Here is a 12566-nt window from a genome sequence, read left to right on the forward strand (position 1 = left end):
TTGGTATAGACCCCCAAAGAATATGAAATTATCCAATTATTTACATAATAAATAAAGGTAAGGATAGTGGTGGTGAAAGAATCTTATGATTCCTTTTCTCTACAGTAAACGAAAAATTTGGGGAAGGGTCTAGATTTTCATAATTACTGCAGAACTCGTAGTTGTGCTCATAGCCAAAGACAACGTACTTTCGACAGCGCAACTTGGTCCAGAATGCCCAGATAGATTGAGGGATTTTTGATTATTTAGTAGAGCAGACCTCCAGTTTATTTTGTTCTGTATTAGGGCATCTTTTCCTTATGATCATAGCACTATGTGTTTTTCATGTTTGTATCATTGCCACCCCACAGAGCTGCCTCCTACCATCTGGTCTCTGAAAATAGGGGCTACACAGCCCGGAGGTGAGAAAACCTACATATGCTGCTGGAGCTGACTATTTTGCTGCAGGAGGCACTGGCTTATTAGTTTACTAGATTTCCTCACTAATAAATCCAAGCAACATCAGGACTAAAGGCAGATAGCTTCACTGACAGTGTTGTAGGCCCTTGGTCATGCTCCCCCAGGCACCAAAGTGTTGGGGTGATGAGGCATTCAAGGTGTGGGCACAGCCTTGGGAAAACAGTTAATGCAACTACTAAAACCAGCAGCCTGCTCTATAGTCTTGTCTGAATTGGGGTAACTCTCTAACTTTTGACCTTGTAAAGAAGTGAGCGCTGTCCTGAGCAGTGTATTCCTACTCTATTTCTTGCAAAATGGATGCAATTTAACTTCCCTCCTCTCCCAACAGCTCTCATTTTTTGTGCTGAAGAAAATAACTTCTGCATCTCCTTCTGAGGAGATGAGCTCTGACAGTGAGACTGCTGGAAAATCATCTCTCAGCACTGCACAAAAGAAGTTCTGCTATAGTGACAAAAAGAGATGATCACAGTGCCCAGTTCTGCCCTTACTTCTCCTCTATGCAAAAATTGTGTGCTGATGACTTATGCTTGCAAGTAGTTCGGGTAAAATGTATTTACAGCTCTTTTTTATTATGATTTGGGAATGAAAGCTGAACAGTGGGAGTGACCATCAGGAATAAAGGAGGAAGATTACCTTGGTTGTAGTGTGGTACTGGTGGATTTGAGAAGGACAAAGTTGTGGTAAACAAGGTTTCAAGAATAATAAAAACGTAGATATGATTTGAATTGATATTGTAAGGAAAGAGCGGCAAGAACTGAAGAGTGGAAGAGGAGTTATGAATAAAAAGTATTTGTATGTAAAACTATATATGTATGTGTGTGTGTGTATATAATCACAGAGTAAATTGATACCTTGTCACAATACAATTTACTATGTAGGAATATGCAGACCATTAATTTTTCCAGATAGGTGATTTAAAGCTAGATTAGACCTTAAAACCAGCCCTTCATTATTTTGCCAGTCAATATGTGCTTGCCAGTAGAAGCCCTTGAGACAGCTAAATGGCAAGTAGTGCCTCAACAGTATTCAAGAATGGAAAATCTTAAAAGCATCAAGTTAAAAATACTGTTTTTTCAATTTTTAGGAAATGTTACAGTAAATCCTAGCCATAGCTTTTCATTTGCTCTCTTTGAAAAGCCACATGCTATGCAAAAAATATGGAAATAAAATATTAAAGCTACTTTTTAATTGAAATTGTATGATTATTATTGACAGATTAATACTTCTCACAATCCCATTTTTCACTCACAGTATATTAACAAGTACATACAAGTACATACTTTCTAGATATAGCATCTTTCTAGATTTTTCTGGTGGGAACTTTGAGGAGGATGTTGAGAGGGCTGGTTAAACTTTGAGTGGTTTGAGGTAACCTGCCTGAGATTTTTGCAGTTTGCCTATGGTGGTATCATCATATTGTTCTGATTTTAGCCTTACAATCCCAGCATTTGGCAGCACTCAGTATTCAAATGAGGTTGACTATCCCTCCTCACTGGACACCTCCCTGAGTATTTTTTGAGGAAATTACATTGAGCACAGTTTGATCCTGTTTGACATGGATGTGGCAAAATCCCATTTGATGATGTCCAATAAGAGCTCATATGCTCCCATCCTCCATGAAACCCACGTAATCCTCCCCCTGACTTGATATTCTTTTTCAGCCCTTCAAACCTCAAAGGTTTGCTCTCCTACTGACCTCTTTGCTGAGGTCTTGAAGCTGCTCCAAGACTTGGACAAATGCATATGAGTTACATGCCCAAAATCCATGCACCCCTAGTCCTGTGATAAGCACACGTCTACTCATATGGTGAGAGTTTACATTGGTGCTGGGCAATGGGATGATGTGATGGGATGTACATACATCTTATTGCGGAGAAGTGTTTCTTCCACGACCAAAATTTGGGGTGTTCATTCATGCCACGTGATGGGGAAGCCTTTATTTTGGTCAACGCAGGGGTGCATTTCCAGACACGGGGTGGGAAAAGATCAGGGCGTGTGGGTCTGGAGTACCACAGCCCTGCACAGCCTGGTTGGCAGCCAGAGCACAACTGCAATCAAACCCTTGTTAGATGGCCATTAGGAGACGCGCATTTGTTTAATGCTGAGCTTGATGCCAGATTAACGATGGCTTCCTTGTTGTTAGATTCCCATCCTCATATAACGCCTTTCTTCCTTCCTCTCGTTTGCATTAAAATTGTCCAAAAACTGGACAAGAAGTTGACCATTTCAATTGCAAAGCAACTCATTGCAAGCTTTTGGTACCTGAAGGGGCTAACACCGTATTATCAATGTTGGGTAACGCTGGTTTATCTAGTGAACAAAGAGGAGACCGAGGAGCGTCCACGCTCGGGACGAGGGCAGGGCTTGTGAAACCCGCCGAGAACCGAAAGCTTTTGCTGTGGTTACGTTTTGGGGCGGGGGTGAGGGGGGTGGCAGCCAGCAAGGGGCTAAGTGCGGGGAGGAGGGGTGAAAGGGGTCTGGGATGAAGCGGGGGGGGGGGCTGGCAGGGAGCCGGGGCAGAGCGAGGAGCGGGCCCACCCCCGCCCACCCCGGCGCTCCCTCCGCGCCTCTCCGCCGGCCCCACCGGTCGGGGCCGCCGCCAGGCTTAGTCAGAGGAATGTGGGTGGGACTCCCTCCTCCCTCGGCGCCTTAAAAACCCGCTCGGACCGAGCCAGCCGCAGCCTCCCGTCCCGGAGGAGCGCTCCCGCCACACCCCACCCGCGACGCTCGGGCAGGAGGATGGTGGTGTGCGGCCTCGCGTGTTGGAGGTGCAGGTGGCTCCTGCCCCTGCTGCTGGGCCTGGCCATCATCATGGGCATCATCGCGCTGGCCGGCCGGGGCTGGCTGGAGTCCGAGTCGGAGCCCTACGTGCAGCAAGCGTCGCTGTGGGAGAGCTGTACGCGGGGCGACGGGGATCTCAACTGGAGCTGCGAATCCCTCATGGACTACGGTGAGCGGGGGGGTCGGGGCCGGGGCGGGGAGCGGGGTCCCCCGGCCCGCGGCGGGGCCGTCCGCGCTCCCCCCGCCGCTGCTGGGGAGCAGCCGCCCTCCGCGGTGGGGGTGCCCTGGCAGGACCGGTGCTTAGCGCTGCCTCGGGGCTTCAACCAGCGAAGAAACGCGGGTCCCGAGTGCTTCAGGGCAGCCTCCTCCGTCGGTGAGGCACGGAGAAGCCAGGGTGTTGATGTTTTGGTTTGGTGTTTTTTTTTTTTTTTTTTTTTTTTTTTTTAAAAAAGTTATTTCGCGACCAAAGTTAGCCAACTGGTCACAAAGTCCCTTCGCCAGTTTGCTTTCCCTCAACTCCCTGCCGGCTGCGTCCCCAGCAGCCTCGCTGGTCGGATGGTGAGCGTGGAAATCTTCATGCGGGATGTCCTTTCCAGAGCCACACCTGGGCGGCAGTAAAACGGGCTTCCCCCGGCCCTCCGGAGGGGGAGAGCACCTTAATTGAACCCTGCCTGGCCGAGGGAGTGCGGCTATTAGGGTGCCTCCCGACCTGCAGGTTAAAATGGCCTGATGTGGGTTTGCAAGCAGAAAAAAAAAGTCCTTTCTTCTGTATACCTCTCTATTGCACTGAGGCCTAAATCGGGATACTGGTGTCTGTTTGAACTTGCTGAGCTGCTTCTGTATCTGGCATTACCAGCATAATATTCTTACTGCACACTCCCAGTTTCTAGGTTTTGGGGGCAACTTTTGGGGTATTTTTGCAAGAGCACATGGGTCTGATTACATCTGCTTTTCCTGCAAACAAAATAGTTCTGGACAAATAAGTAGACTCGCCTTGAGATCCGGGAGGAGGGTGCTTTGGGGACTGGGAAGCTGGAAAGGGTGTGTTTCAGCCGGGACTCCTTCCCCATGCAGATCCCTTACCGCCAAAGCACAGCAGGCTGATTTCCAGAAGCTTTTCATTGCAACACTTGGGTATAAACTGAATCCTGAATATATCGTAAGAGCAGTGGCTTTTTCTCAGCCAGGTGATGACTGCAGGTTTTTCTGTAGGTGGAAGAAATCTGGCTAGTGTGACAGAAATATCCGTCTCCCCCATTAGGCAGAGAGGGAAAGCTAGTGCAGAGTTGCTGAAGTTTACATTGCACAGGGAAGAAGTGCTAATACAGTAGAGCTGCTGAAACTTGCTTTCTCCTGTAGTGACACTGCTGTTCATGTCCCTGAGCTCTGATGGGTGTGTGCTTTGCATCAGCCTTGAGCACTGTGGGGCAAGAGCAACTTTTTGCTGTTTGTTCTAGTTAACAAGCTGTCAGAAGACTAGTATCCTTGACTTTGCTTATTTAAGCCTTGGTTTATTTAAATCAAAGCTTACTTAAAATCCTTGGCTTATTTATACCAATGCGATTTCGCCTCCTGTAATTTTCATGACATCAATGCCACTGTCTATTCAAATACTATTTACATCTAGAGATAGGATGTAACATGTGAGTTCAGATTTGATTTATTTTGTTTCCCTTTTTCTATGCTAATGCAATTAGGCTTAAAATAGGTGAGGGCATTTACAAAGGAAAGAATGCCTAGCAGGCATTTACAGCACTGCTGCAGGAAAAGAAAAGTTAGTTGAGATGCATAACTGGTGTTTTGCATACAATAACTACTATGCACTAACCATCCTGCACCTCTCCCGATGAAATGAAAACTTCAGAGTGGATCCCCATTAATAAAAAGCTCCACTAGACAGTTTCTTAATTGAGCTGTGGCATATATACTAAGAAGAGGAAAAGAAAAAGCAGCAGAGTCACTTATTTTAAATGGGGGGCGGCAGGGGAAGGGCAGGAACAGACAAAGATTTGCAAATAGGAGTGTCTCCTAAACTGCATTGCTGCTTAATGCACATTTGCAAATGCTGCGTGAGAGGGAGGAAGTGGAAAGGGGAAAAAGAAGAGTAGGATGTCATTTGGTAGGGAGGTGGGGAAGGGATTTTGTTTGGAGCTCTTTACTGGATTGTGTCTGGGAAGGACCTGGCTGGCAGCATCTGTGTATTATCAAAATGTTGCTAAGCAGAGCTGCTGTACTGAGCTATGGTATGACTCAAGATGACTTAGTCTGGACCACTGCAGGATTAAAGTGTTCACTGTGTGTTTAAAACATATCAGTAAGCTGTCAGCTATGACAAGGACTGTTTGCAATGTGGTTACTTGGAGCCGGTGGTTGTCTTTATAGTAATGAGGCTGTAAGTTTAGGAGCAACATTTGTGGGTGGCTGTGTCCTCCTGGTTCTGAGCAGCTGCTCCCAGCGACTTTGCTTTGAATTATCACTGTAAAAGCTGGGCGTGTATGTGTGCGGTAAAGGTGATCCCATGGAGGTTAACTCTTTCTTGTATTCCTAACAGCCAGTTGGTATTCATTAGGTCTACAACAGCTGACTTCGAAAAAGGGCAGCATTCATCCGGATCCTTAGTAAGGGCCAAAAAAAAAAAACAAACCAACAAAAAGTGAAACCTAGAAGTAGGAGCTCAGCCACTGTAAATCATGTTTCACTGTGGCTATGCCACTGTACCTGTGTCCCTAGAGGTATGGACTTTGATACCACAGATTATTGGTGAAGCTGAGTGCATGTGTCGACTTCACTGAGGGACCAAATAAATAAAGGAGGAATGTTACATGTACACTTATCTTTTCAGTATGCCTCTTTTCAGGTATGCGTTGGTCTGATTTACAATGCCAGGATGTATTCCAGACTTGTTTAGTCTATAGTGTCAGCAGAGTGCAGGCACTTGGGAAATGCTAATGGCAGAGGTGCCGCAGTTGGTGTCCCAGTCTACACTAAGAAAACATTTACTGCAGCTCCCCAGGAGAAGATTCCAGCAAGCAGGTGAGGCTGGGGTACCTGCCAGTGGGCTTTGCTGGCCCCTGGGCAGGCACCCTTCCACTGCTAGCAACCCACAGGCCTTAAAATTTGAAAATTGATAGGATTGTCCCTCTCCTGAGCTCTCAGCAGAGACAGGTGGCTGAAGCCAAGTTTGTACTAGTGGGCTCTTATTTAACAGTTTGGTAGTATAGTAATTGCTTTTCCTGCACTCCTAAAGCCAAAACAGAGCTGCAATTTCCAGTATAAATTCCCAGGCAGCCATCCCAGTAAGCCTTTGATTCTGGGCTGTCCTGTGCTTATGGTGGATCTGCACATACCTTCCCTTCACTGGCATGGGAGCTTGCACATTATGTGAGCAAGAAAATATTACTGATAGTGCACTCTTGCTTGCAGTCCACTACTCCTTTGTTTTGTCAACAAAAGCAGATATTTTGGGGCATTCTGCGGAAGGGCTGTCAAGGCTGAACCAGAATTGCTACTACTATTTATATACACAAAAATAACTACAGAGTGAAAATGTGCCTCGCCTATGCACGTCACAGCACAAAATTCTACTCTAAGATTCCAGTTATTCACAAGCTAACAAACTAGCTTCTGCTTTTGTAAGTGAAGTGAACAAAGATGAGAAAGGCTTGTTCCTTCAAATCCTGTAGCAGTTCATCCTCCTGCTAGACTATTTTCCCAGTCCTTTTATTAATTTCTAAAGGGAAATCTAGATTTAAATATCCTACCGTGTAGAGCTTCCATCTCCTCCCTGGTGAGGCTGAGGCATGGCTGAATAAAATCAGGAAATATACCTAACGCTAAGTCTCTGTTGCTTGCTTTTTTAAATTTCATCATATTACTGGTGCTCATCATTAACTTTAAATAATCCTGACCCCTCCTAGTTATTTGCATGGTAACATTTGCAGCTTAGTTCCTTTCCATAGCTTGATTAATGATGACTACATAAAAAAACCTCTTAATCCTTCCTAATAATTATAGACCTTCAGCCCCCAAACAATTTAAGTTTTTTTTAATGTTCTTTCGACACCACCTAATTGATAAATACTTTTCTGCTGATTAGATGCAAAGAACTTGACTCTTCTTTGAGGCAAAGCCAACCTGGGAAATGCTAATACATCCAACTCTTCTGCTTTTTTGCTCTTCTGTTTATGCAGTCCCAAATTGTTGTGGTGTTTTTGTTTGATTTCACAGACAGGCATCATATTTATACCTATTTTGAGTAAGAAATATACTCTCAGCCAAATGAAGGGACCTGAGAATTTTCTGTTTTTATGGAAAACTTAATCTAGCTAAACGTCTTGTGATTACGAAGTATTTCTGAGCACAAACCAGCTGGAAACTGGGGTTGATCTGTCCTTCTCTGAGTGTGAGCAGGTCTCTCCAGCTCTTAAGGCAGCAAACAGTGAGAACATAAACCTGCACTTCTTGCCTCCTGGGAGCCATAGGCGGAGATCTTGCAGACAGAGACAGGAGTGGGGCTCAGTCAGCTCTCGGGAGCCTCTGGGAGGAACAGGAGCTGGGAAAGCCTGACTTGACAGGTATGGGGATGAGGGGGATCTTGCATGGTGAAACAGAAATTTCAGTCGGAGCCCTGCAGCCACCCCTCTGCTGAAAGCTCTCCTGGTTGGTGGGGGCAGCAGTGGTTTGTGTGGGAACAGAGCGTGCCAAGGCTTCACCTACGCTCGGTAAGGCTGCAGTCTCCCACCCCAACCTCTTCCATCAGTCTCTTGTTAGAAGAATTCCAGTTAATTTTTTGAGATTTCTCATAATGTTGTGTGTATATACAAGTCCAGAGCTTTTTGCTGCTCTTCCTGTGAGTGCCACTGGTGTTCATGTGGCAGGCTGGCTGTTCTATGGCTGTTGTCTAGTCCAGCCCAGAGTAGAGCCATCCAGCGCTGTGGCCAGCACCTATGACTCGGTCCTATCAGGATTTGTAAGTGTCAACCCACTGATAACTGCCACTGGAGAAGATAATCCAGCAGCAGAAGGAGAGGAAGGTATGGGGGTTACCAGCACTGAGCTGTCACATGTGAGCACTAAAACCACTGAATTTCGTAATGGTGGTGCCTTCTGCTGCCCTGTTTCTGAAGACCTGAAACAAAACTGGGCTTGGTATTAATCTTCCTGACAAGATGTTTCCTACAGCTATGTGTTATCGTTTTTTTATCACCAGAGATGAGAAAATAAATCACTGTGAGTGAAGCCAGGGTTGCCCTGTATCCAAAAGCTTGTTACGCTTGTAAAGTAAGGACAGAGTGTATGAAAATAGCAGAGAGCGCTAGAGGCTTTCTGACTTGTACTTATTCCAGTCATGTCTGTGTTGCACCAAACCTTGGGGTGTCTATCCTGCCGGTGTATTTGAGTTTGCAACCTAAACTGTATCAGGCAGATGCCAGATTTGGCTTCTTCCACTGTGCCAGCATATGTAATGCATCTGAAAGGGAATGTGCTTTGATAACTAAGTGTTCTTTTTTGTTTGGATGTTTTGTGGGTTTTTTGTTTGTTTTGGGTTTTTTTTCTTCTTGATAGGACAAATATGAAGAAATAGAATTGCTAGGTCATTTAGTCTAAATCACTTTTCCTGGGCTGGCTGTGTTAGGGTTAACTATCCCTTTATGTTAATTATCTCTAAATAAATCCTATTGTGGAGACAGTATCCAGTCCCTGCATTAGGTATGTCAGAGAATATTTTGTATGAAAAGATTTTATCAGACTACTGACATAGCTTTAACTCCAGACGCTCATCTGGTGTCCTCCTTCCCTCCTTGCCCTGCAGCACTCTCCTACTGAAGGGGTATGAAACAAGCACAGCTGGCTGAAGAACTAATTTGAAAAGTATTTGCAGTTTTGAGTAGCTCCAAGAAGAGAGAGGAGAAAGAAAACCCTTTTTCTTACCCTTTCTATGCCAGCATGACTGCCTTCAGCTGGCCGTGGTGGTGGTTGAGTGGTTTTGGCCAAGATCTGGCTGACGGATGGCTGTTGTATTTCACTTTTGCTATTGGCATAGGGGAGAGGGAAACCAGTTCAGACTGGTCTAATGAAAATAGCTGTAAAACAATGCTTTGCTTTCAGGGAGTAAATTGATGTACACAATAGGGGTGTATGAGATAGACAGAGAACGCAATAAAACTAAAATTAGTAGTTTTTCCCCATTTATGCAACTAGTAGAGTACATGAGTTAAGGTGGAGGATTTTAACTCTTTGGGAGAAGGTTCTCTTAGTTTTTGCACAGAAAGAACGGAGGCTGTGTTGAAAGCAGGGTGTCTCCAGAGTCGCTTCAGCTGTGTTGGAACAGACTGCTCTGATGAAAAAGAGGTTTTTTGGAAGATGTTCTGGCCTAGATAGATCTCGCTGCTCTCTTTATTCCTACGTTAGAGGGAGCTCGGGATCTGGCCCTGTCTTTGAACGTGTGAAAGTAGAAACCCATGTTATGCAGATGTGGGAGGTGAGCTGTGATGATGGCTGCCTGGAAAACAAAGCAGTAGCCGGTAGGGTTTGGCCCATGGGAGCAGGTGTCCTGCCTCCAGGGCTGGAAAGCTTTTGCTTGTGGTTGTTTGCATTGGGCTCACCTGGAATCCTGCTTAGTTGCTAAAGAGGTCAGGGTCTGGCCATAAAGAGGGCCTTGTCACAAGCTGGTGTTACTGCCAAAGGGCAATTGCTGCTTGTTTTTCTGGCAGGTTTTCTTACCTTCGTTGCCCTGGCCCTCAGCTGTGGTGGGTGAGTTCTGGGCACTGGTGCTGCTCTGCTGGGATAAGGCCACTTGCTTCGTGCTTGAGCCTCTCCAGCCTTCAGCTGCTCGATTGTAAGAATCTGTACTACCCTGTCCCATCGGGTGTTGAAGTAATGATTCAAAGAGGACTCTTCCACTTTACCTCAGATTCTGCTGTTTCTCCTCCCCCTGCTACATTTTAGCCGTTTCTAAATTTATTTTCAGCTGTGAATAGATATTTATCTTCAAGACCTTTTTCTTTGTGATCTCTCATTTCAGTTATTCCAAAGCTACTTCCTTTTGGCCATGCTGATTTTGCTCCACATGCATTATTCTTGTCATAAATAAACAGGCAATAGTGCTGCCAGCATACAGCTTCTTATTTCCCAGCAGTTATCTCCTGCAGTGACACCCTCTTCTCTGCTCTCATACTATCCCAGTGCATGGAAGTAGTTTTGTAAACTTGCATGTTGAACAGGAACGGTAATGATAAAGTACATTCTCAGTGTTTGTATGCCCTGTTTACTCCGATGTCTGCAGGTTTTACAGATGGAGAGTTTGGAGGTGTTATCTCGGTTACCATGCTGCATTATATCCCTCTCTTCAGCGGGACAAGTTAGTGGGCAGGGACTTCTGTGCTGCTCTACCAATGATGGGGCCTCTTTGGTCTTCAGCTGGGTGCTTTGGAGGTATCCATCATTGCTTTGACATAGGGCATGCTTCTTACAGTAAAAGATTTCAACAAAAAATGATTAAAGGAAACTAAAGACTTGCAATGACCTACAGTTCAGTGCAGTGCTATGTGTAACATCTTTCTTGTTTTTTCTTCAAGGTTGGGGCAGAGCAGCAGCTGCCACGTACCTCGTCGGCTTTGTGATCCTGGTCATCTGTTTTGCCCTTGCAGTCATTGCATTCTCAATTGAGATACTCCGCTTCAACTTTGTGCGAGGAATTGGAGGCTTGCTCTTTGTTGTTGGTAAGGCTGGGCACAAAGACAAGGCTATTTTGATGTAAAACAGGCATCAGCAGAAAAACATGCTAGACGGAGCCTCCCTTATGAAAGAAGCTGTCTTTGTCTGGTTTATGACTCATTTTCATGGGGAACAAGGGAAGGTTGATTGCTCAGATGCTCTGAGAGGATAATGGTTAGGGAAGCTCTAGTGGCCTTTGTCAGCTAGCACTTTCCCAAAAGCAGCGTACAGGGGCAACCAACACCTTTGACCCTGCATGTCACATTCTAAGACTTAGGACCTGAGAGCCCGGGGTGCCTCCCGCCTTCCCCAGGGGAGGAGGAGTGACAGGGCTGTGGTACAAGTGGGAGGTAACTGGCTCGCAGGGCTCGTGGTGCCTGGCTGTCGGACAGGGCTGGTCACGGCATGCAGGTATGTGCCTTAGCAGCCTGGCAATGTCAGCCGTGGCTGCTGCAGTTGGATAGGCGTGGGGATCTACCTCAGCCAGCAGCCACGTACCTCTGTAAGAATGCAGATTTGATGGTAGGACTGGAGCTAATTCTAAAAGGATATGCAGTTATCTGCAGCTACCTTTCTAGTGGTAAATGTAATACATTCATTGACATTTACTCCTGTTTTTCTTTCTTTTTCACTCTAGCTGCATTCCAGATCATAGGCTTGGTCATCTACCCAGTGAAATTCACAGAAGAAATTCCACTGACAGGAGATAATATGTTTAGCTGGGCCTATGGCTTTGGTTGGGCCAGCACTGTTGTTGTAATAGGTTGTGCTTTCTTCTTCTGCTGCCTCCCCAACTGGGAAGATGAAGTCCTGGGAAACATCAAGCCTACCTATTACTACTCGTCCCCAGAGAGAGCACCATACTTAAATTGAAAGATTAAATCTAAGTGCAATCAACCGTCAAAACAACAGAAAAGCACCTCTGATGTAAGTTTGGTGCAATTATAGGAGACTGAAAAAAAAAACCAAAACAAACCCCACCTTATTTCTTCGGAGTATTTTTTACTAGCCCTGGCAATAAATTAGTAAAAACATTGGCATCTTTAAGCAAATAGCTTCTATCTATTATTTATGTATTCTTATGTCAAGTCTAGGTGGTTTACTTGTTTCTTCCCCTATGAACTAATTGAATAATCCTTATTTTATTCAAACTTTTGCTTATGAATAAAAATGTAGTGTTTCAAGTGTAGAGAGGAAGAGGAGATATTTTAAACAGCCCAGTAGAGGGACCGGCAAGTTATTTTGGTTTTACCTGTGACAAAATTACCTTAAATGGAACTAGAAAAAAAAAAAACCTTCCCGAGAATGTTTTTTCTTCCACCAAAGTCAGTCCCAAGGAAGGAACACAGACTGAGACTATCACAGTCACCTGCTGCCAAAGAATCTCTTCTCATTCCTGTTGCTGGACTATTGTTGACTATTTGCTATTTGAATTAAGGGGGAAAATAAAATCTATTTTCCACCAATTGGTGCTGTTGGATGGAGATGTCCTCTAAAACATGGACCTGGTATATATAACAGTGGCTAATGTAACACTTACTGGTGTTTTTATGGCCACTGCAGGACTTTTGATGGAGCCACATATAATTTAATACACATTGCCACAGAGA

The 12566-nt window shown here is 45.2% G+C and overlaps 1 protein-coding gene across 1 annotated transcript; it reads left to right on the forward strand.

Moving 5' to 3' along the window:
* The first annotated feature begins 3125 nt into the window (after positions 1 to 3125).
* LOC104362530 (p53 apoptosis effector related to PMP22) lies at positions 3126 to 11932 on the forward strand. The gene is made up of 3 exons (XM_042796151.1): positions 3126 to 3409; positions 10818 to 10961; positions 11594 to 11932. The coding sequence occupies exons 1-3, from the start codon at positions 3199 to 3201 to the stop codon at positions 11827 to 11829; spliced, it is 591 nt and encodes a 196-aa protein (XP_042652085.1). The 5' UTR covers positions 3126 to 3198; the 3' UTR covers positions 11830 to 11932.
* The last annotated feature ends 634 nt before the right edge of the window (positions 11933 to 12566 follow it).

The sequence above is a fragment of the Tyto alba genome, unplaced genomic scaffold, assembly GCF_018691265.1.
Source record: "Tyto alba isolate M040663 unplaced genomic scaffold, T.alba_DEE_v4.0 Super-Scaffold_22, whole genome shotgun sequence".
NCBI lineage: Eukaryota > Metazoa > Chordata > Aves > Strigiformes > Tytonidae > Tyto > Tyto alba.

Excerpts from the sequence above, each read along its gene's own strand:
- LOC104362530 (XM_042796151.1), top strand. The coding sequence starts at position 3,199 with ATGGTGGTGTGCGGCCTCGCGTGTTGGAGGTGCAGGTGGCTCCTGCCC. Across the intron at positions 3,410-10,817 it reads CGAATCCCTCATGGACTACG|GTTGGGGCAGAGCAGCAGCT; the intron begins GTGAGCGGGGGG and ends TTTTTCTTCAAG. Across the intron at positions 10,962-11,593 it reads AGGCTTGCTCTTTGTTGTTG|CTGCATTCCAGATCATAGGC; the intron begins GTAAGGCTGGGC and ends TTTTCACTCTAG.